The sequence below is a fragment of the Asparagus officinalis genome, chromosome 3 (genome assembly GCF_001876935.1).
Source record: "Asparagus officinalis chromosome 3, Aspof.V1, whole genome shotgun sequence".
Lineage (NCBI taxonomy): Eukaryota > Viridiplantae > Streptophyta > Magnoliopsida > Asparagales > Asparagaceae > Asparagus > Asparagus officinalis.
This window is the reverse complement of record NC_033796.1, coordinates 23,771,543-23,796,935: the sequence shown is the minus strand read 5'-3', so window position 1 is coordinate 23,796,935 and position 25,393 is coordinate 23,771,543. Positions and strand designations below refer to the sequence as shown.

Sequence of the window (25,393 nt, the reverse complement as noted above, 5' to 3'; positions counted from 1 at the left end):
TTGCACGTCAAACTAAATTATTCCTTTGCATAGAATAATGAATGACTTATGCACCTTCCAACTTCCGCCCCTCAAGAACAATCTCTGCCCCTCGTCCATCTTTCCAGTAATCGGTCCACCAAAAATTTCTCCTTTTGTTCTCTTTCTAATTTTCAAATGAAAGATGCCAAATCAGAACTTGTATATGATCACCAACAATCTGACATGGCAATAGTTTATTATCCAATAACACAACACCACTTCATAATCTTCTCATTAATTATTCAAATCAAACACCCTTAAACCAAGTGGTTAATGAAGTAATGAGCACATCTTTAGGGAACAAAGAGATCAAAACTAATTAAACAATATCGTTGCCAACTCCTTTCCTTTTCCTCTTTCCCATTGTTCAAGGGTCCTGATCTCACTAATTTTTGAACAAAGCCCACCATTGATAGATGCTGTTAACCTTACTAAAACAGTTACAATTGAGACTTACCTTAGCTTCCAAGATCACCATTGCTAGATGCTGACTGTTTACCCAGTCCAGCACAATTTTGCACAGGGGGGCTGATGTCTCTCTGCTAACTTCTCCATTGCATCACATGATGTGCAAACGCGAGTTTTGTCTGTAGTTTGATCTACTCATTTATATTGAAAATGTGATGTTGTTAAGTTTCTATGATCTTCTGGTATAAAATGGTTTTTCCATAAAAGCCACCTTTAAAATAGGGTGGTTGTATGAAAACCGCCTTCAAAATTTAATTTATATATAAACCACCAATAAAGAGGGTTCGATTGCAATCAACTGTCTTGACATATTTTTGTGATGAAATTTTCACTACAATTACTGAAATATCTTTAAAAACACGTGTTAAGCACTTGGTTAAGAAGGTGTGTCAAGAAAATGCGTGTTAACCGCTTGGTTAAGAATGCATGTCATACGTCTGACACGTGTGTTTTTTGAAGAGTATTTTGGGAATTTTAGTCAAAATTTCATCAAAAAATAGGTCAATGTGGTTGATTGCAATCAGGCCCCCGTTTAATGGTGCTCTCTGTGTAAATTGAACTTTGAAGGTGGTTTTATTAGAATCACATGTCATAAAGGTGGTTTACATGAAAAAAAAAATCTAATTGTTCTTATCATAGATTGGTGGTTTTAGTAGAATCACCTACCTTAAAGGTGGTTTATGTGAAAAAAAAACCCCTAATTGTTCTTATCATAGATGGGGCATCCGAGTGATGATACATTTGCACGTTGTACATCAGAAAACTATTGAAATATATGTTTGAGATCTATATATTGCAGATTGATTAGATTTGGAAGGGGCATGGATATAGGCAGTTCAAATAGCACAATCTGAAATCAAGCATATCAATTCAGATATAAATAATTGCTGTTTTTAACTAATTTATATGGGATGACAAAATACATGCAACATAACCGTTCGCAAATTTAATGAACACTACGATTCGACAATTCACCAGAAATATAATGCTAAGAATGAATCACAGCCATCTAAGTATTATTGAGTGGTTATGATTAAAGATATATATATGGTTTCTCCGCTGTCTAAATAGTAGCAATACGTAAGATCCAAATCGTCCAAAATTCTACTCATTAACTTCTATGCATACACTTAAATGGATTATAGACTACATAAATCCTAATTTAGAAAACATCAAGTCTATTAGAAGAATGCATCCTATTAAAATAAAACTAGTTTGAAGAATCCTAGTATGTACTCTAAGAAGCACACTCAACTAATTCAGCTCTTTAAGTACGCATAATTAACTTAAGTTAATCCACAGTTAATATGTACTCTATGAAGCATACTCAATTCAGCTCTACTAGTAGGCATAATTAGCTTAATTAATCCACACTTAACATCCCTTCAAGGAACCACTTCATCCTTAACCAAAAGCAAAACTTGAAATCTACAAGGCCATGGGCACGTCACGTGCGAAACCATCACCACCAACAATAAAGCAAAGAAGAGAGTGCCTCAAAAGAAGCTTTGTTTTCAGGGACTAAAGTTAAAGGGAGAGCTTCCATCAATTTAAATTTTCATTCTTTGCCGTTGGACAGATAAGCTGTCTCTTTTTGTCTCTTCCCAAGACCTTCCCTTCAAAATCCAGTTACTATATCTGTCACCAGATCCAACAAAAACCAATCCCTTCAAGGCTTTTCGGTTTGTCTTGTGCTTAATTCTCCTCCCTCAAAAATTTTCTCCTGTGCCATCATTGCCATTGAAGTTCATGGGTCCAAAGAGCCAGAAACAGAGTCAGGTTTGGTGTGTGCAGCCTCTAACACCGTTAATGGAGGGTCCCGACCCTGGAGCACAGGGTGAATCCAGAGCCAAGAAGGAGAAATCCTGGGAAGTGATCCGAACTTGGGTTCGGTCGCAATCTGGAAGTCACTTACATTCGTTGAAGGGATTGGATTTGAGGCTGGTTCTCGGAGTTCTCGGATCTCCACTTGCTCCAGTTCCCTGGCCTTCTGATCAGCCGACTCACCCCTTTACTCTGGGAAACACCCTCAATGACAGCCCAATAGTACGAGTATTAACTTGCATTACAGGGTTAATTGCGGATAGACCCTCGTAGTATCGCTGCTTTGAGCTTACTGCCTCTCTGGTTTATTTTTATTAGATAGACCCCTTAGCAATTTTTTTGACTCGTTTACCCTAAGAGAGAAAGAGAGAACCGTTTTGTTTTTGACAAACAGAACCCTGAGGGTGAGTGGTAAAAAAAAAATTTCGCTCAGGATATGAATAGCTATTTTCAACAAAAAAAAAAAAAACTAGAGAGGCAATAAGTTCAAAGCAAAGGCACGAGCTACAGGGGGGTCTATCGGCAATTAGCCCTATATTAAATCTTCGAAATTTTGGTACATTAGGAAAAGCATTAACTAAACTTTTTTGTTATTCTGTAGGAAACTTTATCGGCTAGGTACATAATTCATCAGTACCTAGCAGCTACCAGTTGCATGAAACTGCAGTTTAAAAAGAGTATGTATGCGGCTGGAAGCGTGAAAATGGTTCGGTGCGAGACAGAGAACGGGTCGGGGAGGGTCGATCAGAGGAGATCTGAGCCGCCTGGAAAATGTAGTGGTTGGGGAGGAAACGGCTCTGCTTCGCCGTTGAGTGGACAGATGTCGCAGGAGTGGCTTACTGTGCATGAGATGGGAGATGGTGGATGAGGGTACAAGTGGCTTGCGTCGGTGAGCACCCGCGGCAAAAAAATGGTGTGGTGCCAGTGCGTTTGGACGAGGAAGACGCACAGTCCTAATAGTTGCGGGGGTTATTACCGGGCCTCGGGTAATGAACTGCTGCTAGAGGCGCCCCGCCCAGCCGACCCCTCTGCAAGACCATCCATCCACGGCGTAATCTCAACTCTAGTTAATGTGACATATACCTAGAGTTTAGGGGCTTCTTATCCTCCACAAACAGACATTTAAACAGCCGGCGGCTTTGGGTAATTTCCATTTTTCGGTCAGAAACGTTAAAGAAACGGTTCTTCTTGCGTATTGCTCATCGATAGTAACCATAACAAACATTTCCGATATGGTCCGGCCAAAGCTCTCTTCGTCATTTTAGCCAACATTCACAACAGGACCCATCTACCGGATCACGGCTTCCAACCAACTATAAGAATTACAACTGGTCTGTAACAACTAAAATATTGAAAAAAATTCTCCACTCTTGAAAAGAATCAACTGCCGGATTTATAAGATTCTCCGTTGACGATTGACTTGAGCCTTTTTATTGGCTTGTAGTCAGGCTAACATAAAGGGTGTATTCTGCTTCATCGTTTAACATCTTTTTCGGCGGCCTTGCTAAGCTTATACCCGCCGTTCTTGCACATCCATGTTCATACTCGCGTTTGAGCTGAAAAAAGACCGCCCAACCTACATAAAGCATCTACATAACCCTCAACACGAAAAAGGACGTCTGCAATATGACCATTGAAAAAACCTTGAAACTCTCGAATGTAATTTGTTAAAGCTTCATACTTTTCTCGATCTGGCATTACTGAATCACTCAAAGTTGTGATAGTATTTTTACTATTTTATTTGCGGTTTTCATTGTGTATTTCAAAGTCTGAGAACCAATAATATGCCAAATATGTTAGGTGAAGGGTCAGGACAGAATGAAGAACATTCTTGGGGTTGAGACAAACCTAACAAGTAACAACTCATCCTCAAAATAAAAGTACTCATGGTCCCTCCAAATTGCAACTTGGACCAGGCCTAACCTAGATTCAGTCAGTCGTGTGAAAACAGTATCTACATATTGGACTAACTCTATAAACAATAAGGTAGAGTCCATTATTATAGTATATGTTGACAGTTAAGTTAAATTTACAAAAACACTGCAAAAATTTATAAGGGTTATTTCAATAGTAGTCCCTTAAAGCTTAGTATTTCTAAATTGATTCCTCGAATCATTGAAATTGTTATCCAGTCCCCAAATTCTCATAAATGGTTCAAATTAGTCCCTGCGATCAAAAGTAGAGTAGCAATTGGAGAGATTAATTTGAAACAACATATTCGGAATGGGGATGTAATAGCAATTTCAATGATTTTAGGGACTAATTTTAAAATAAATTTAAAACTGGGGGACCTAATAGCAATTCAATGATTTGAGGATTGATTGAAGGGACTAATATCGAAATAACCCAGTTTATGATTATATCCACTAAACTGCAGACGTTTTCCATTTTGAAGTACTTATGATGATTACTCATATGATCATGTAATTTTTCACCATTCAATAGTACTCGAGGTTTACAATTTTGCAAATGAAAACACAGGGCTTGGATCCAAAGAGCACGGCGAGCATGTTCACAAAAGCCCAGTGCCTAGGGGAGAAACGCGTCAACAACGACAACTGCTTCGTCCTCAAAGTATCCGCGGACCGAGCAGCCGTCGCGGAGCGCAGCGATGCCCACGCCGAAGTCATCCGTCACGTCCTCTACGGCTACTTCAGCCAGCGAAGCGGTCTACTCATCTACATCGAGGACTCGCACCTGACTCGAGTCCAGACCCCGGGATCCGACGCCAGTTACTGGGAGACGACCATCGGGACCACGATCGAGGACTACCGAGGGGTCGACGGAGTGCTTGTTGCACATAGAGGGAAGACGGTGGCGACGGTGTTTCGGTTTGGAGAGGGGTCGGGGAGTAGGAGTAGGACGAGGATGGAGGAGGAGTGGAGGATTGAGGATGTGGTGTTTAATGTCCCTGGGTTGTCTGTTGATTGTTTTATCCCGCCTACCGAGATTTTGGGCGTGGTTAATGGTTGAGGGGTGGGACGAATGGTTAAAAGAAGAGGGGGTTGTGTTTGTAAATGGCAATGCTTGGGTTAATTAGTGAGGAGAAGAGACTGGGATGCACGTTTGTGTATAAGCCCAGCGAGTGTCTAATTTTGATAATATGCTACAGTCAGTTCATTTGCCTCTTTATGATACTTTGTCGCCATAAGGCCCATAAATCTTGTCAAATTTAATTAATTATTTTCTTGTTTCCCTCTAAAAGCTATAACTTGTTTTGGAGCAGGGAAAAATATTAAGTGCAACTGGGTTCACGGTATCAAATGTGTATCCAAATGATGTCAACCGTTGGATCATTAGATTTTGAAATTTGTGTTCGGATTCAACAGTTGACATCCTTCAGATGCATATTTAATGTCATGGGTCGTTCTCACTAGATACTTTCTTAACGGAACGGAGATCACAATCAGACTTCCAACAATTCAATATGATGGAAATTGAAATATCGGAAATAAGCTCTGGTAATTAATATATATGAATTCAACTTGTCATACCCATGAAAATCAAATTTTCCACATGAATTAAAGTTCAATCAGTTTCATTTATCTCCTCAAACTTTAAGGACCTCGAACTTTAAGGATATAAGAAGAGACCTCCTAAGAAAGTATTTACGCTTTCAATATAGCTTGTTCTCTTACCGAACTTATCATTGCCGCATCAAGTCTTCTTTATCCTTGAACTAAAGAAAAAACAAAATTTAAGAGGAAAAAAAATCTTTTTGAATATACATTTTCCAGTGTAAAAGCCAGTTTTATATCCCAAGCACTTTATTAGAAAAAGAAAAAGAAAAGAAAGAAAGGAGAAAAGAGAGTAAAAAGGGGTTAATTCCACAAATCTTTCTTAACCTTGGGGGTGTAGGCCGTAACCCAGTAAAATTTATTTATCTCACATAACCCCCATGATCTAGGGTGTCTCACATAACTCTCCCTAAACTTCAACCTTTTTCACCGGACCGACCTACAAATAATTTGCAAATAAATAAAATTTTCTCAAGAGCAAAAAACCCAAAATTTAAGGGAGGGGGTATGTTGTCTGTATAAATGACGAGTGATAACTTTTGGAACTTTTCTCTCAAAAACATTTTAGTTATTTTCATCTTACTGGCAAAAGGGTCACACGGTGTAAGGTTAAAGTTCAAGGGATATTTGTGAAACACCCCAAAGTTTAGATGTGTTATGTGAGATGAATAAAGTTTAAGGGTATTATGTGCAACACCCCTAAAGATCAGGGCGTTTATGTGAAATTAACCAAAAAAAAAGAAAAGAAACCACCTAAACACTGTTAATAGTTACACTTGGTTGGGCCAGTAGTCTCGCCAATTCAAGCCCACTGAATATTGCAGAGATGGTAAATTCCATTCTCAACGAAAACCCCGGACTCCCATTTTAGGAGGGAACAGAGAAGGGGAAAAAAATGCCGATCGCGCGCCCGGAGCCTCTAGATGCTCGTGTAATCGCTCACGTCGACATGGATTGCTTCTACGTCCAAGGTATCCTTCTCTAAACCCCCAATTCTGTTATTTTTTAGGGTTTCGGTTCTTCCTACTAAATACATTCCACTTCTCTTTAATTTCATAAAGCAGTGTTTCGTGTAAATTTAATTGAACCCTAAATCGATCTATGACCAATTACTAATCCTCTTTTACTAAAATAGGGAAAATTAAAGTTCTAATCTTGGATAATTTACTCATTTCCTATAATAGAGTATACTAATTTGGTCTGTGTATTTTTCATATTGTAGTGGAGCAACGAAGGCAACCTGAACTTAGGGGTTTGCCTACTGCTGTAGTGCAGTATAACTCTTGGAAAGGTGGAGGCTTGATTGCAGTAAGCTACGAAGCTCGTAAATTTGGCGTTAAACGGTGAGATTATTTTTCTAGCAGTAACATTTTCACATTCAGAGAGGCTCAATTGTGTTACTAACCCAAGACCCTCAGCTCTATGCGAGGAGACGAGGCGAAGGAGGTCTGCCCAGATATCAATTTAGTTCAGGTTCCGGTTGCCCGTGGTAAAGCCGATTTGAATTTATATCGAAATGCTGGCTCTGAGGTTTGAACTTTGATGTTTTGATAAACTTAACAGTTTTTTCGAAAATTTTGATGTTTGTGATTTTTCTCGACAAATTTTTCGGTGGTGTCTGTGTCACAGGTCGTCAGCATACTGTCTTCAAAAGGAAGATGTGAACGAGCATCAATTGATGAAGTTTATCTTGACTTAACTGAGGCTGCTGAATCAATGTTATTAGAAACTCCTCCTGAGGTGTTGGAGGAGATAGATGAGGAGGTGTTGAAATCACATGTTCTGGGTGTGACTGCTGTAAGTCATAAACCTTTATTATCTATTTTCTGCAAGTATATGCATATCTTTAGTATATTTCTGCATATCTTAAATATCACTTGAAATAATTGAAACTTAAATAAGATTGTTCCTCTAGATGGATCCTTCATAATGCATAGGGCTCTTTTTTGGCAACTTAGTACTGTTCAAGGAAAAGTTCCTCGGCAGTCTTGATTCTTGAAGTCTATACTGAACTTGGCACTTTTCAGGATGAAGATGACAGGGCAACTAAAGTGAGAGAGTGGTTCTATCAAAGTGATGCCGATCATCGGGATAAGCTATTAGCTTGCGGGGCCATTATAGTGGCACATCTTCGCATGAAAGTGTTGGAGGAAACCAAATTCACATGTTCAGCTGGCATTGCGCACAATAAGGTAGCTTGACTAAAATGCGAGTTCTACACCCTTGTTTGCTTTAAGCTTCAGTTTCGTAGCTTATAGCCTTATACAGAAGACCAAATTACAAAATGTTGTCTTATTCGTCATTTTGGTTGTAAAAATCAGCAGTTTAGTTTTTTTTCGTTGTTAGTTTATTGCTATATCTTTGCTGTCGGGTTTTCTGTTTTGGTCCAATCACTTACATGTGCTTCTGAATGTGGCATATGACAGATGTTAGCAAAACTAGCAAGCGCGATGAATAAACCTGCACAGCAAACAGTTGTACCATCTTCATCAGTAAAGGACCTGCTAGCTACCTTGCCTGTGAAGAAAATGTAATAATACAAGTGCTAATTACCATGGTATCATTTAGTGAAAATTATACCTACCAGCCATTCTTTTAAATGTTGCGATGCTTCTGGCATATGACATTTTAACAGTATTTTTCTTCACCTGCAAAATTAGTATTCACTTAATTGCAGCTGGCTGTTTGTGTACCTCATAGGAAACAGCTTGGAGGAAAACTTGGAAGCTCTTTGCAAAGTGATCTCGGAGTGAATACTGTTGGTGATCTTCTACATTTCTCTGAAGAAAAGTTACAAGAGCTTTATGGCATTAACACAGGGTGGGTGACTTGGTTTAGTTACCATGATTGAAGGATAAGGATATGCTTGTATGACCTGTATGTTCAGTCTTTCATGGGTTTATTAAGGACTAAAGTCAAATTGCCAAGCTGGGATGACATATGTTACAACCAATTTTACTTATATACCAAAAGTTATAGAATTAAGTATTTAGCAAGTTAAATGATTAAATCAACAACAATTGACTGCTACGAAGAAGCCGGAAAACTTGTGATGTTGTAACCTCCGTTCATAAGCTAGCTAGTTAAAAGTTTCTACTTGAAAATAATTAATTTTAAAAACTATTTCAAAATAGAATGCATGATATTGAGAACTTGTGTTGTCAAGTTTTGTGGTACTAGAGAATGAAGTCTGGTGTTGAAATATTGACTACTTGTAACTTAGAAAGTTATGGCTCCAAATGCTTGAAAACTGCTGCCTAGGGAAACCTTACTGTGAGATCATCGACTAAGTAATCTTTGTGAAGAAAGAATTTCTTCCAAAAATCTTCTTATGCTTGATACAAACACATACAGTTATTATAGTATTATAAGTGGAGCGCTGCTTGAAAAAAGTACACTCATAGTACTCATGAATGTCATTTGAAATACTGCAGACTGTCACACTTTTCAAGAAGAATGAAAGTACACTCATAGTACTCATGAATGTCATTTGAAATACTGCAGACTGTCACACTTTTCAAGAAGAATGAGGGTCAAACTGACATGAACTTATGTGTCATTTGAAATACTGCAGACTGTCACACTTTTCAAGAAGAATGAGGGTCAAACTGACATGAACTTATGTTTTTTTTTCTCTGTAGGCTACTTAATTAAGTACTTCGGTGAAATTATAAACACAATTAAGATGTGCTGGAGAAGGTTATGAACCTCTTTTTTTTTGCCTCTGTAACTATATCCACCATCTACTTTTTGTTTCACTTTACGTCAAGTTACTCAGAAGATGGACCTTTTGGTGAACTATATGGTACCTATTTGCTCGGATTGAACTATTTCATATATGTTTCTTAATTTGATGCTAGATGTAATTGCAATTCTTTTGCATATCTTTTATGAAATTTGTCATCTTGTACCTCCTTACTGAATTGAGAGTATAACAATTTTAATATTTGCATCATATGTAACAAACTACTGTTTTTTTACAGCGATGTATGAGTTTGTGATGCCGTATCAATTATTGTGTATGTCCTTTGACTATCTTTTTCCTTCTAATATTTTCAATTTCATTTTTCTCTTATTTGATTTACTTATAGCACATGGCTATGGACTATTGCAAGAGGTATTAGTGGAGAAGAAGTTGAGGGCCGTGTTCTACCAAAGAGCCATGCTTGTGGAAAAACATTTCGTGGACCACATGGAGAAGAAGTTGAGGGCCGTGTTCTACCAAAGAGCCATGCTTGTGGAAAAACATTTCGTGGACCACAGGCATTGAAAACTACTGCTTCTGTAAGAATCTGCTTTGAGTTTTCTACCAAATTTATTGCATAACAGATTTGTATCTATTCATTTTATCTGATTATCCACTAATACACTTCATGTTCACATTAATATGGGCTATCCCTAGACTGTGCACAGCTCTGAAGTACCATGAGGGGATGAAAAAGAAAATGAGAAGAAAATTAGTTTCCATGTTTTGCACGCAATAGAGGATAGATGGAAGCAAGGATTTCCTTTCTGATTTCTTTTATCCCTAACTTGTGAAAGAAAGATAAAGTCTAGTGAAGGCCTCACTAGGTCTTTCTCAAGTTGTAAGCAAATGTAAAACTTATATGCTTTTTCTTATCCCTAACAAGTGTTACATTGCTTAATTAATATTCTAGTTTTACAACTTGACCAAATCTTAATCAAATCTGTCAAGACCAAGTCTCCTGTACTGTAAGATTTGCTTTTTCTTCAATTAATTCCCCAACTTTCTCAGTCCTGAATATTGTAAATAAGATTCCTTAATTTTTCTTTCCTTTCTTCTCTTTGCGTTTTACCATATTTCTCTCACCTCCTCTTCAATCAAACACAGTCTGGATGTTGCCTTTGACCTCTATTTTATATCTTTGCCTTCATTTTGCACTTATAATGTTTGTTTATGACCCATTTTGTGCAGTTTTTCTTTTCTTTTTTTTTTCTGGTGATTATTTCCTGCATTATGATGCAATTGCAGGCTTTACATCAATCTTTTTTTTAGAGTCCCATGCTACCATACTTATGTACCGTTAATTTGCTTGCTCTAACTTGAGCCCTCAGGTGTTAGTCTGTGAACTCTGATGATTAATTATTTAATCAATATGTTCTACCCCATTACCATTTGAATGCACTGTCCTCGGCGCAAGCCACCATATTTTTTTCCTAAATTTACAAATGTTTGTTATTATCCGATACTTTTTGGTTGCTGGGAACAACTTTGGATTTCGCGGTGCTGATACTTTAGCATTGCTGAGAATACATGAGCAAATATGATAATTTACCTTTGCTGAAGACAGTTATCGGATACTAAAGCATTTCTGTGAATAATTTAAACTTCATTATCTTATGTCATGAAAGCTTCCTGGTACTCGAGCATTTTTGAAAATTGTCACTATCTTATTTGTTTTATCCAAAATTTTGGAGTGTCTCAGGTTGAACACTGGCTCAATCAACTGTCCGAAGAACTAAGTGAACGCATTCAGTCTGATTTCGACCATCATAAACGAGTGGCACATACACTGACCCTACATGCCAGTGCATATAAAGTATGGGCTGTAATTGTCTAGCTGATACTGTCTCTTTCCTCTAGTTTTGTTGGTATTGAATGCTTAATGTACATTGCCACATACAAAAATATGGAAATTGCATTTTCTTTTTCAGGCAAATGATATGGAGTCCCAGAGGAAATTCCCATCAAAGTCCTGCCCATTGCGCTATGGTATTGTGAAAATTCAAGAAGATGCTAAAAAACTATTTGATTCTGCCCTTAAGGATTTCTTAGGTTCTCAGAACAGCAGATGGGGCATCACATCACTATCTATTGCAGCAAGCAAAATATTAGACACACCATCAGTAAGTTGTGCTGTGAAACATTATTTCAAGATTTGTCAAATTTTAGTATAATACAGGTCTATGATTGTTCTCTCCCTAACCTGATGCTGATTTTCTTTATTTTAATCTTTATGACATGTTTTGTCAATGAAAATGCCTTTCGTACAAAAAATTACAACTGTTCTCTGCCTTAACTTGGGCATCACCTCATATATTAAACTATAATGACGCACAAGCTTAACGAAATTCATAAGTTTTTTCCTTCCATTTTTACATTTTCCAGTGACTTTGATTTAGGTAGAATATTTACATACGGAGCTTTGGTGCACATAAATATAGCGACTTACACAATGAACTATTAATCTGTATCAGACGCAAGGCAACCAAACCGTTCCTCTTATAATGGCTTGATCAGGGTGCCTGCAGAAATATCGATACACTTGTATGCACATATAATTTTTATTAGTATGCTAGATCTAACACCTGTTGTGTGGTTCGTATGACCATCTTCTTTTCTTAGGGAACATGCTCAATTTTGAAGTTCTTCCCAGGCAAAAGTGTTTCTTCCACTCCATTAAATGGATCTGATGTGTTCGTCCAAGATGAGTTCTCCCCTATTGCCTTAGGTCTCTCTTTTATTCTTCACACATTACATATTTGTTTCATGTTTTTCCATCCCCACATGTGACTTTAGGTGTCATTCAGGGATCAAAAGTTACACTACGGAAAGCAATGACGATGAGCAACAAATAAGGTTTGATTGTGAAGTGACTAGCAAAACTAATTGCACAATAAATCAAGATAGAACACTTCCAACTAGTGACAGAAAGGCAAAAGATAAGGTACTCTTCTTTCTTATTCCATTATCTGAGGGCATCCACCATCTGATGAATGTTTCAGATGGTCTTGTTTTTGTAGCAAAATGTTTTCATACTTATTGACTTGTTTAACATCCCATGCAATGCCTGAAGGTTACTGTAAGCTACTTCAACAATGCTAACCACTGAAGGTCTAAAAAAAATGTCTGAAATATTTTTTGATGCATCTACATTGTTGTAGGTTCATTTTTGACTTGCTAGAAGGCATACTAAAACTTTTTATGACTTGATCTTCGGTTTAAATATATAATAATTGCTTTCAGCAAACATACAGGAAATCTCAAATCTTTTTTTAGATAGGTGCTTCTCATATAACTGCGTGAACTTGTCATAAGTAGTAGTTTTATATTAATATTAGTGCGTTCTATGCTGGTCAATTATTTTTTTAGGGATCATGTTCCATATTGAGGTACTTTCAAGGGACCAACTCTCATTCAACAGATCAAGCATACAATGCGTTCACTCAAGATCATGCACCTCCATCTTCTGGTATGATCAGGGCACATTCATTTCTTAATTCTATTTTCTAGATCTCCAGTTTCAGTATTGCCATAAGACAAGTGTTATCTCAGGAAGTGAGAGTTGTTCAATGTTGAATCAAACTGTGCATAAAGGAGGTACATTGGCAGAGGGCAAGAATGTGCATCAAAATTTTCAGAGAAGTAACACATGGGCTCTAAATGTTGAGGACATTGACCCTTCTGTTATTGATGAGCTGCCTCTGGAAATCCAAAAGGAAGTCCGGGGCTGGCTTCGGCCTTCTAAGCGTTCTAATACCACTAAACGAGGATCAACCATTGCTCACTATTTCTCTTCATCATCTAAGAACTCATAGTAAGCTATTGGTTCAGGTAAATTCAATATATCCTGACCCCGCATTGAAAAATGCGGGATCTTAATACACGTGGTCATTTCTCCAGGATTGCACGTTATCACTTCCCATTGGCAAGAACATTGTTGCAAGCAGTTACTTTCAATTAATCCCGTATTGGAGAATGCTAGATTACTAACAAGTTGCCATTTGCCATGTAAGTGGTATGTGCAAGACTACAAACCTATTTAATTGAGATTATAATTGGCTTTGGCTGCAAATTTTCATTGAATCAAGTTTCATGATGGGTTTAGCATTGTTGTTTTCCGAAGTTTGCAACTTATCGGATCCTGGGCTTAGGTTCAAGGGATTATATTCTGGATTCACTTATCAACCCTACAATTTTCTGTCAGTTGACGTGATTATGTAGCTGTATATAGATTACATATGGGACAAGGCTTGTCAGATAGCATTGTTTATTTGTGTATGCATGCTTAGTTTTAGGTATTTCATTAAGTTGTAAAACTGGAATGTTAATTAAGCAATGTAACATTCGTATGCTGCTATGTTAAGTTTTCCGTTTTGGCTTACTCTGATCGTGTATTCTGCAGCATTTTGCCGCTTAATATTGCATTCTTCGTACAGTATGTTTTGGGTTATGTTTGGTTTGACTATACAAATCCTGATTTTTTTTAAGGTTCATAGGGTTTAGAGGCTGCATCAACCTCACTTACCCACACCACTCATAATAAAATAACAATAATAATAAATATATAAAATGATAAACTGCAAAAACAGCAGGGACAAGTGTGAGGAAGGCAAAAGAAAAGTAGCCCATGAAGCTTGTTTTCATGTTTCATTCACCCACCTTATTCATTAATAATTGTAGAATACCTCCGGTGTCCCCTATTAGATGATCATTATTTTATTTAAAGCCTCTAAGGTAACAAGACGGCAACACTTGGCGAAAATATAAGCAAGATGTATGTGAAAGCTAAAAACGTAAAGAGCAAATACAAACATATATGAAACACCTCACCCATGTATAAGGCTGTTCATTACTTTGGTGGGGGTTAGTTCAACTACTACTTTCCTCCATCCAAAATAATTTATAGGGTGGTTTGCCTCATATCTTATTATTTGAAGTATTCTCTGTAAGGTCTAGATCATCATCTCAATCGGCAGATTTTTTTTTACTCCCTAATTTAATCATGATTTGCATCATCCAAAATTAGTGTGAACTTTTTTCTATATATTGTTAGCCTGCAAATCAATAGGTTAAAAGTTTTTGAAATGATCCTTGATATGTTATCAAAGCATTGTAGTCATGCTTTCCCCTTGCAAGCTGGAAATCAACTTAACATCTAGTGAAGATGGTTCATCACATATTTATCAATATTATACGCTCATTAACATTCCCAATATCTAATTTTACATCCTTTTCTTCATACACTGGAACTACGACAAACCCAGAAAGTGTGTATCATATGAAATAATACAGGCGATACAAATTGCTAAATATCAAGTGGTTCAATTACTGTTCAAAACTAAACTGTATACATGCACAACAAAGAGAGAACAAACATACCCAAAAAAAAAACCCACACACACTTCACAGAAGTATCAGGTCTCTGATTTGTGTGATTGCAACAAGAAAGTGGATGGTGAACCTGAAGACTGTGTCATATTCGAAGAATTTGTAGTATAACCAGTGACACCAGAACTCATACCACTTGAACCTGCAACAGACGATCCGCTCAAAATATCTTGCATCAAAGGCGCCACAAATCTTGGAACTGGCATCGAAGGTGGAAGATTTGGCAAAGGAGATTCAAACTTAAGAGCACTTATCGCTTGTCTGATCGATGGTCTTAGAATATGATCAGGATGTGCACACCATAATCCTACAACCATCAACTGCTCCATTTCTTTCTCATCGAAATCCATCTTTAATCTCTCATCTGCAGCTTCAAAAATCATCCTTTTCCCATATAGTTCCCATACCCACTCTAATAGCTTTATCTTACCAAATTCTACAGGTTTTCTCCCACAAGCAATTTCAAGTGCAACTATCCCAAAGCTATAAACATCAGATTCTTTTCTCGCTCTGCCAGTTTCGATACTCTCAGGAGCTAAGTATCCCATTGTGCCTGCAAGCATAGTAGTCTGAGAGCCAATTTCATGGTCAACAAGTCTAGCTAATCCAAAATCACCTAACTTAGCTTCAAATTCTGAATCCAGCATCACATTGCTTGGTTTGATATCTCGGTGCACTACACATTGCTCCCATTCTTCATGAAGATAGAGCAAACATGAAGCTAAACCGAGAGCAATTTTGTATCTCTCCGGCCAAGGTAAGAACTTTTCCTGATTGTAAAGATGAGCGTCGAGGCTTCCATTAGGCATAAACTTGTAAACGAGGAGGAATTCGCTTTGTTTATGGCACCAACCTACGAGTTGTACCAAATTTCGGTGCCTTACACGGCTAATAATCTTGACTTCAGATATGTATTCTTTCTTGCCTTGTTTAGACCCCGCAGAGACCCTCTTTATTGCAACATCCTCATTGTTCAATAATCCTTTATAGACCTCTCCAAAGCCACCTTGCCCAAGTTTTCTCTCTCCGGCAAAATTGTCCGTTGCAGATGCGAGCTCATTGAAGGTGAATCTCATAGGTCCTTTGTCCTTCTCAAATTCATCGTCAATGGACTCATTTTCACCGTCAGAATCTTCTTGCTTTGCCTTCCTCCAATGAACAAACCAGACAGCAACAAAAACAGTCATTAAAACTACAATAGAGACTGTCAAGCCTGCAATAAGTCCAACCTTGCTCTTAGCTCCCTCCGTTTCTTCTTCAAGATTGGAACTGAAATCCCAAGATAAGAGTTCATGTAGCTCAGCTACTTTACCTGTAGAAGCTGAGAATCCCATAGCTACCTTTTCTGGAAGAATTTTACTCAAATCAACATGATAAGTAAGGCTAGAATTGCCACTGAAGACTGGATCTTTAGCATAAGTCAAGAACACACTCAAGTTTTTAGTACTAGAATTGTAACTGACCCAAGCATTCGCAAGTCGCCCATCTTTGATACTACTATTCCAAGTAACGTTAGTAACCGATACGATAGAATTGACATTTATTCCTACGTGATCAGCGCTTGGATCCCAAGAATTCCGATAAGTATCAAACTCCACCGCTACAAGATTATTTTTCGACTTGTTGAAAGCTGTATTATTGCTGAATAGGCCAAGATAGCCACCTGCTGAAAATTTAGGAATAATTGAAGGATAAGATGAGAGGAAGAAAGTTAAGCCATCACCATAGAATTCTTTGTCTAAGGAATTGATCCTGAAAGAGAAATGGGTGATGAAGTCGGTGAGCTCGCCAGTTTTTGAGTTCCATAATAAGAGTGGTTGATTGTATACTGCTCTCCCTTTGCTGTTTGTGATGTTAGAGGCCAAGCTGTTCTTGCTGAGCATGATGTTCTGGTTGAAGAAAGCATCATCTTGGAGTAATATCGAAGAGGATACCGATGTCTGATTGAAACCTGAGAAGTTGAAGGAGAGGGGATTTGCAGAGGGCAGGAACAAAGAGACAAAGATGAGAAAATTTTTTAAGTTGCAGTGAGGCATGACTGAAACTTTAGCAAAAACTTGTCCAGAGCTTGGTTTATTGGATACTTATAGTATGTTGGGGTCTTCTCAGAAACAGCTAATGAAGTCTAAACAGTATGAAAAAAACTTTAAATTAGGAAAGCCCCCTTAACTTTGGATGATTATCAGAAAACCCCCCTTAACTTTTAAAATATCAAATAAAAACCCTTAACTTTAGGGGTTATCAGAAAACCCCTTTGTCTTTAAGGTATTATCATAAAACCTCCTAATGACATTACCGCTCATTATCCCAAATCTTTCGTAGACAAAAATAACCCCCATTAGGGAATTTCAGTGGGTGGATTTTTCTGCGAGAAATTAGATTAATGTGTTAGCCTATTTTTTTGTCACGTGCTGGTGAAATCCCTTCTGGAGGGTATTTTTGTCCACTGAAAATTTGGGATAACGAGGGGTTAGGACGTTAGGCGGTTTTATGATAAAACCTTAAAGTTAAAAGGGGTCTTCTGACATTGAAAAGTCAATCAAGGTAATATATCAGACGATGTGTCACCAAGTGACATAATTTGGCATTGACAAATAGAAAACATTATACGCAACAAGTACAAAAGTGGAGGTAATTAAACCAAATTCCAGGAGCTGAGAATTGATCAAATCAAGGTTTCAAAGTCTTGGCATCTAACTACCAGTTTTGAATCAAACGTCTCTATGATGTTATACGGAGACCATCACTTTTAATTATGCTAATCCAGGAGAAATTCCTGTACCAAAGCATTGGAGTATGTATTTCACGATGGAAGAATAATCTGAAATTGTTGATATAATACAGCACTAGGTTGAACTCGTGAACTTGTACATGATGGTTTACCCATTCAGATTTCACACAGTTTACGACATCTGAAGTCTATTTGATATCTACAGAACGGTCTCCCATAGCTTAACAGTATAAGGATTGGTAACTTAAATAACTAAAAGAGGTTTCATTCTTTGCACCATTCTTTAGTAGAGCATAAAGCTGGGAGGGGAGAGCAAAGTTCAAAATATGAGCTGACGAGCCCAGCTCAATAGCAGCCACTATTCTTAATAATTAAAGTTTACGAAACAAAACCACAGAGTCTAACAAAGACTAAAACAGAGAGAATTTTCAAAACAGAGCTGCACGACTAAAAAAGCCTCTCTTGTCTGCTTCCTTCTTGCCCGAGTTTCCATCAGCTTCTTCGATAATTTCAACCGTTTCAATCAGCTTTTGCCAATTCATGCAGCGTCGCTAGGACTCATTCTATACTTGCATCTGTATTTTTTTAGGCATTAGATTTGGAGGTTGAATCTGTCGAAGTACAGAAGCACAAGTTAATCTATATATTTAAATTTTATTAAAATACATATTGTGTACTTTTGTTAATTTTCCCCCCTTAAACATTTCATGCAGCGTCGCTAGGACTCATTCTATACTTGCATCTGTATTTTTTTAGCCATTAGATTTGGAGGTTGAATATGTCGAAGTACAGAAGCAAAAGTTAATCTATATATTTAAATTTTATAAAAATGCGTATTGTGTGTAGATGCTTCATGCCTCTCTAGTAGTATAATATTACTCAACATTTGACAATTTCAAAAATGTTTACTTTGAAAGCGATACAAGTAACAGATCAACCCCATTCAAGATGCAAAATATAAATAACTCTGATATGATGCGAACGTCTATATGCACATTAAGGTTATCCATTAACCATATGATCAATAATCTACTAAGAATCTTCGTGAGACTACTTCCATGTACCAGCCCCTAAGTCAATGACACTAACATTCACACCAGTACTGGTAATTATCATAAACAAATTCATCTTATCATTACAGCACAAAAGAAATTACAAAAGAAGTCCTCCAACCTATTGCAATCTAATGTTACAATTCTGTTTTGTGTGATTTCAGCAAGCAAGCAGAAGAAGATGAATTCGAAGACATAGTTAACCTCGAAGAATTCGAAGTATACCCAGTTGACACAGAATCCAAACTACTCAAAACTCCAGTGGACGACATAAATCCAAACTTAGTTATATCAATAGGAGGCGCATAAAACACAGGCACGGGCATTTTGCTCGGAAGCTCTGGCAATGGAGCTTCAAATTTCAGGACATTGATCGCTTGCCTAATGGAGGGTCTCAAATTATGATCAGGATGTGCACACCACAATCCTACAATCATCAACCTCTCCATTTCCTTCTCTTCAAAATCCATCTTCAATCTTGTATCTGCGGCTTCAAGCATCATTCTTTTGCCATAGAGATCCCAAACATACTCTACCAATTTCACTTTACCTAAACTCTCCTTTGGATCAACTGGTCTTCTACCACAAGCAATTTCTAGAGCAACAACTCCAAAACTATAGACATCAGATTCTTTACTAGCTCTACCAGTGGTTACAATTTCAGGTGCTAAGTATCCCATTGTTCCAGCTAGAACAGTAGTCTGTGATCCAATTTCGTGATTAACGAGCCTTGCAAGCCCAAAATCCCCCAATTTTGCATTAAACATAGAATCAAGCATCACATTACTTGGTTTGATGTCTCGATGAACTACACATTGCTCCCATTCTTCATGTAAATAGAGCAAGGAAGATGCTAAACCTAGCACAATTTTGTATCTTAGAGGCCAAGCCAAGAAGTGGTTTTTGTTGTAGATATGAGAATCGAGGCTTCCATTAGGCATGAACTCATATACCAGTAGGAATTCTCCCTGCCCATGACACCAACCAATGAGTTGAACTAAGTTTCGATGCCTTAATTGGCTTATAATCTTAACTTCAGCCATGTACTCCTTTTTACCTTGCTTTGAACCTGCAGAGACTCTTTTAATTGCAACTTCAAGCTTCGAATCATTTAGAACACCCTTGTAGACCTCTCCAAATCCTCCTTCTCCGAGCTTCAACTCTTTGGCAAAGTTCTTTGTAGCTTCAACCAATTGAGTAAAGGAAAATCTTTTCGGCCCCCTCCCTTTCTCAAATTCATTGTCAAGGCTTGCATCATACTCAAACTCCTCATTCTGCGCTTGCTTTCTCGGTTTTCTTCTCCGCAAAATAAACCAGACTAAGCCCAAGGCAAACATTGTAACTCCTATTGAGACAACCACTCCCATAACCTTCCCTATCTTTTTTTTCTTTTTAACCGCCAGATTTGAGTCAAATTCCCATGATAAAAGGTTATGGATCTCAGTAGCATGACCTGTTGATGCTGAGAAGCCAATTGCTACTTTATCAGGTAATTTTTCCCTCAGATCAACAACAGTAGAAAGGCTCCAATTCCCTCTGAAAGCTGGGCTGTTTTCGTAGGTCAAAAACACACTCAAGTTTTTAGAACTGGCCTTGTAACTAATCCAAGCATTCCCAATTCTCCCATCCTTCATACTAGTACTCCATTTGATCGCAGCAACAGATTTGATCGAATTGACATCAATTCCTACATGATCAGTACTCGCATCCCATTCATTCTGAAAAGTATCAAACTCGACCGCCACGAAACTATTATTTGCTTGATAAGATGAATTTTCGCTAAAAAGACCAAGGTTACCTCCAGACGAGTTACTAGGAAGGAGAGAAGGATAAGGTGCAAGGAAAAATGTGAGCCCATCACCATATATCGGATTATCAAAGGCGTTGATGATGAATGAAAAGTGTGTCGTGAAGTCAGTTACCACACCGGTGTTTGAATCCCAAAGAAGAAGTGGCTCACGATACAAAACTCTTCCTGTACTCTGGGTGATATTTACACCGAGCTCATTCTTTGTCAGCTGAATGACTTGGTTCAAGAATGCATCACCTTGAAATTCTATCGAATTCAGAGTGTTCTGACTGAACGATGAGAAGTTGAAAGAGAGTGAGCTCGTGAAGGGAAGGAGAAGGATGAAGAAGAAGAGAGGATCTGGATTTTGAGGCGCCATGAATCAAGTTGCAGAAGTTTCTGCCTGTTAATGATTTTACAGTTTATGTATGTATTGAGATCAACAGAAATAGTACTGCTCGATGATTACTATGGAAAACGTTGATCGCAAAAGCGTGTGGTGGGCTTGTTCAGTAGTATCTTGGATTCCTGCAGATCTTTGGTCCATGCGATGTAAGATAATGGCGAAGAGTTTTTAAGTATTTTCTTTTGTTTGGCCGGCCTAATGGCGATTACTCCAATTGGAGAGCATTAGGTATAGCTTAGCTGTAGTATATACTAGTTTTAGACCATTAAATACAGCTTAAGTAAGAGGATCATTAAACTAAGTCTAACCGTGACTTGAAGGAGACCAAACAACGGTATCCAACTAATCATCGATCTGCATAAAAGAAGCTAGTGACAAATGTGTGTCTGTAGGTACAACGGATGACTGATCAAATAAGGGCTTTATCTTCGTTTTTGATCCCTCGTCCTATTCAGTTGTTTTTTTTGCTCCAAGAGAACTTTTAATACCTCAACCTCAAATAAGTTTGCTTCAGATTCATAATTAAACAAAACAAAACAAAAGGGCTTCCCTTTGAAGGTCTACCTCAGCCTTTCCCCATCCTCGAGCACCGGACCATCAAAAAAATATCGACTAACATCAATTTTCTCTGGCTTGTTTATACTGGAAATGAATTCATTCTTCTTTTTATCCTTATGCGAGTTAGGACAAATTTTGAAAACAGACCCCTTTGCTGTCAAAACAATAATAATATAAAACAAATTAAGAAGTTAGAAAATTCAGGCCTGATTGGGAGCAGTCGTGATATCACTGTCCTAGAAGATTAAGGACCCGCCTATCGCCCTGGCGCAATTTGTCCGAGAAGAAAAACAAGAGAAAACTTGTTGTATATTTTTTCTTGTCATTTTGAGCTCAACATACGGATATATATAGGGTTGGAAAAGATGTTACAAAACCCGTAATTAATTCTGTAACGTTCGTCATAAATTTTGTAACGTTCCCCATAATTATATAGCCGTTACACATATTTTTAATTGCTAATTAAAACATGTTTTAATTACAAAAATTTATTATTATTCATGAAGGCAAAATTGTCTTTTCTTAACAAAATATCTAACAGTCCCCCCCCAAAAGGCAATATTGACTGAAAATAATAAATCAATAAATAAATCACAGAATAAATATAGGTTGGGCAACCTTTCGTATCGTGAATTCGGGAGAGGTAGCTTTCGGCTTTGAACCTTTCCTTAGTGAGTTCATCGCCACCTGATGGACATAATGGACTAGGCCTTGAATTAGGCCCCTTTAATCAGGTATTGATGAAAACACACACAATACGCTTCATCTATTGAGCAAAGCGGGTTGAGCGTTAAAGGCCATGCTCACAAAAAACCGACTCATGAGAGTTTCTAGGGGTCAGCCCTGTCCCCCCCAACCGCGGCCATCACGGTTCCTCTCACGTAGGTAAGTCCTCAAAGGGTACTACAGCTGTTTATTTAATACCCCCCACAATACACGCGTTGGACTTATTAAGAGTAAAACTCAGCCTAGCCAGCTGTATCATAAGAGCATCGTCACCATAGAGAAGGGGTAGTAGCAAATGCTACATAATGATATATAAATATATCTAGGTCGATGCTCCACACGAGAGTCACTTGTCCAGCTTGTTTCTACCACATTGAACCGACATTGGGACTACGTCTCCAAATAAGGGTTGGGTTGCCGCTGTCAGTGACCTCATTTATGGGCTTAACCCCATCTCCCTCGATGAATCCAGAACCACACTCCTGGATAATCCCTTAGTCAAAGGGTCAGCAAGATTTTTCTCAGACTTTACAAAGTCCAAGATCACAACTTTGCCTAATAGGCGTTGTACAGACTTATATCTTATTTGAATATGTCTGTTATGTTTTTTATTTACATGTACTTGCTTTAGAAGCTCTATGGTAGATCTAGAATCAGAATGAATGGAAATAGGAGGAGAGGGTTTAGGGACCAAAGGAAGTTCAGATAGAAGATCTTTTAACCATTCGGCTTCTGTGCAAGTAGTATCAAGAGCAATTAGCTCAGATTCCATGGTGCTCCTGGCAATTATTGTTTGCTTACATGATTTCCAGGATACAGCAGCACCACCAAAAAGAAATACATATCCAGATGTAGACTTTACACTGTTGGAATCCGTGACCCAATTGGCGTCACTATACCCTTCTATAGCATCAGGGTAACCAGTGTAAGTCAAGCAATAGTCAATTGTGCCTTTTAGATATTTGAATACTCTTTCTAAGGCAGACCAATGATCTTTGCTAGGGTTGCTAGTATACCGACTCAGTCTCCCTACAGCATAAGCTATATCAGGTCTGGTTCGGTTGGATATGTAAAGAAGAGATCCAATCATCTGAGAATATTTTAGTTGGGAGACAGGTTCACCTTCATTCTTCTTCAAAGGTATAGAAGAATCATAAGGTGTGGAAACAGGTTTAGAGTTATGAAAGTTGAATTTGATTAGCATTTTATCAATGCTATGGGAAAGACTCAAAGATATTCCTCTAGTGTCTCTAGAGATTTTCATTCCAAGTATCATGTCTGCAAGACCTAAGTCTTTCATATCAAAATTTTTGGAAAGATAATCCTTAACCTTTGAAATTAATTCAAGTGTTGTTCCAAAGATAAGGATATCATCAACATAGAGACAGAGAATGACATAGCCATTGTTTATCACTTTAGAATAGACACATTTATCGTATTCATTCACAGTGAAGCCATATTGTGCAATGACGTTGTTAAATTTCTGGTGCCATTGTTTTGGAGCTTGTTTAAGACCATACAAAGATTTAACAAGCTTACAGACTTTGTTTTCCTGACCCTTGGCAATGAGGCCTTCAGGTTGGTGCATATAGATTTCTTCATCTAAATCACCATTCAGGAAAGCAGTCTTGACATCCATCTGATGTATGATAAGCTTATGGATAGCAGCAAAGGCTAGTAATACTCGGATAGTTGATATTCGGGCTACAGGAGAATATGTATCAAAATAATCAATGCCCTTTTGTTGAGTAAAGCCTTTAGCTACTAATCTAGCTTTAAATTTATCTATGGAACCATCAGCTCTGAGTTTCTTCTTGAATATCCACTTACAACCAATAGGTTTACAACCTGGAGGTAAGTCAGTGAGTATCCAAGTATGATTTTCCATGATAGATTTAATTTCATTATCAATGGCTTCTTTCCAGAAAGGAGATTCAGGTGAATCCATTGCTTCTTGGAATGAGCTTGGATCACCTTCAACAAGAAAGGTAAGAAAGTCTTCTCCAAAATCCTTTTCGATTCTACCTCTTTTGCTTCTTCGAGGTTCAATATCAAGAGGTTGAAAAGAACTGGAAGATGGAAGATCAGAAGGAATGGATGATCTGGGATTTTCTGAGATTTTAGATTTGAAAGGAAAGATGTTTTCAAAGTAGACTGCATCTCTTGCTTCAATAATGGTATTGTTGGATATGTCACTGATTTCAGATTTGATGACTAAAAATCTGTTAACATTGCTATCAAGTGCATATCCAATAAAAGCAGCATCTACAGTCTTAGAACCAATTTTTCTCTTCTTAGGTTCGGGAATAGCTACTTTAGCCAAGCAACCCCAAACCCGGAAGAAATTTAGATTAGGAGATCTCCCCTTCCAATATTCATAAGGAGTTGTATCGGAATATTTCTGGGGAATCCTATTGAGAATGAAGCAAGCAGAAAGAAGAGCTTCACCCCAGAGATTTTCAGGTGCTCCTGAACTGAGTAACATACAGTTCACCATGTCCATTAGGGTTCTATTCTTTCGTTCAGCTACCCTGTTAGACTGTGGTGTATAGGGAGCAGTAACCTCATGAATAATACCGTGTTCTTGGCAATATTCAGTCATATTAGTTAAAACAATTAACTAATACAACAAATATATAAAATTCGGGTGAACAGTAATCCCGATGAACAGTAAATTTTTTTTTTATTTTTATATATATATCTTTTTTTTCTAATTAACTTAACAGCAAGAATTATTACTTAATCTTCTAGATTGCTGTCAAAACAATAATAATATAAAAAAACAAATTAAAGAGTTAGAAAATTCAGGCCTGATTGGGAGCAGTCGTGATATCACTGCCCTAGAAGATTAAGGACCCGCCTATCGCCCTGGCGCAGTTTGTCCTCTCTCCCCTAGCGGTAAAAACCCCCGGAATCGGCCGGCCTCTGCACTCGGGCGTGAGACACAGAGCTTATGCTCAGATGAAAACGGTTGCCCAGTAAAATGTAGCCGAAATTTCTTGGAGGTAAGAGAGTAGAGAAGAGAAGAGAGTTTAGAAAGTGTTCCTCTTCGTTGGTGTGATTCTGAATGAGCTCCAAGCCTCCTTTTATAGGTGATGAAAGGTGTAACCCCCGCTGAATCCAAGGGACCGTTACGCACGGTTATTGCTTCCGTTACCCGCATGCAG

At 37.9% G+C, this 25,393-nt stretch overlaps 4 protein-coding genes across 6 annotated transcripts; 2 read left to right on the top strand and 2 right to left on the bottom strand.

The window, feature by feature from the left end:
- Positions 2,079-5,445, top strand: LOC109834791. The gene is made up of 3 exons (XM_020402806.1): positions 2,079-2,535; positions 2,915-3,154; positions 4,759-5,445. Exons 1-3 carry the CDS (start codon positions 2,239-2,241, stop codon positions 5,284-5,286), a joined length of 1,065 nt encoding a protein of 354 aa, XP_020258395.1. The 5' UTR covers positions 2,079-2,238; the 3' UTR covers positions 5,287-5,445.
- Positions 6,625-13,957, top strand: LOC109833417 (DNA polymerase eta). Of its 3 annotated transcripts, none has more exons than XM_020401072.1 (16): positions 6,625-6,802; positions 7,054-7,174; positions 7,250-7,361; positions 7,461-7,628; positions 7,859-8,023; positions 8,258-8,361; positions 8,532-8,651; positions 9,923-9,971; positions 10,041-10,115; positions 11,279-11,392; positions 11,508-11,699; positions 12,199-12,304; positions 12,384-12,520; positions 12,946-13,045; positions 13,129-13,390; positions 13,477-13,957. In XM_020401072.1, coding segments are annotated over exons 1-16 (1,902 nt in total). In that variant the 5' UTR covers positions 6,625-6,726; the 3' UTR covers positions 13,478-13,957. The 3 variants fall into 3 exon arrangements, with proteins under 3 accessions (XP_020256661.1, XP_020256660.1, XP_020256662.1); XM_020401071.1 differs by having other exon boundaries at positions 13,129-13,407; positions 13,477-13,956; XM_020401073.1 differs by lacking the exon at positions 6,625-6,802 and having other exon boundaries at positions 7,054-7,139; positions 7,214-7,361; positions 13,129-13,957.
- Positions 14,779-17,003, bottom strand: LOC109833416 (L-type lectin-domain containing receptor kinase IX.1-like). The gene has a single exon (XM_020401069.1). The coding sequence runs from the start codon at positions 16,998-17,000 to the stop codon at positions 14,991-14,993; it is 2,010 nt and encodes a 669-aa protein (XP_020256658.1). The 5' UTR covers positions 17,001-17,003; the 3' UTR covers positions 14,779-14,990.
- Positions 18,833-21,027, bottom strand: LOC109833415 (L-type lectin-domain containing receptor kinase IX.1-like). Its single transcript, XM_020401068.1, has one exon. The coding sequence runs from the start codon at positions 20,913-20,915 to the stop codon at positions 18,885-18,887; it is 2,031 nt and encodes a 676-aa protein (XP_020256657.1). The 5' UTR covers positions 20,916-21,027; the 3' UTR covers positions 18,833-18,884.

Bases quoted from the DNA above. Each gene is read 5' to 3' on its own strand.
- LOC109834791 (XM_020402806.1), top strand. From the start codon at position 2,239: ATGGGTCCAAAGAGCCAGAAACAGAGTCAGGTTTGGTGTGTGCAGCCT. The intron at 2,536-2,914 runs GTACGAGTATTA...GTTATTCTGTAG, and splicing joins CCCTCAATGACAGCCCAATA to GAAACTTTATCGGCTAGGTA. The intron at 3,155-4,758 runs GTGCATGAGATG...ACCATTCAATAG, and splicing joins TGTCGCAGGAGTGGCTTACT to TACTCGAGGTTTACAATTTT.
- LOC109833417 (XM_020401072.1), top strand. From the start codon at position 6,727: ATGCCGATCGCGCGCCCGGAGCCTCTAGATGCTCGTGTAATCGCTCAC. The intron at 8,362-8,531 runs GTAATAATACAA...TGTACCTCATAG, and splicing joins ACCTTGCCTGTGAAGAAAAT to GAAACAGCTTGGAGGAAAAC. The intron at 9,972-10,040 runs GGCCGTGTTCTA...GAAGAAGTTGAG, and splicing joins TTAGTGGAGAAGAAGTTGAG to GGCCGTGTTCTACCAAAGAG.
- LOC109833416 (XM_020401069.1), bottom strand. From the start codon at position 17,000: ATGCCTCACTGCAACTTAAAAAATTTTCTCATCTTTGTCTCTTTGTTC.
- LOC109833415 (XM_020401068.1), bottom strand. From the start codon at position 20,915: ATGGCGCCTCAAAATCCAGATCCTCTCTTCTTCTTCATCCTTCTCCTT.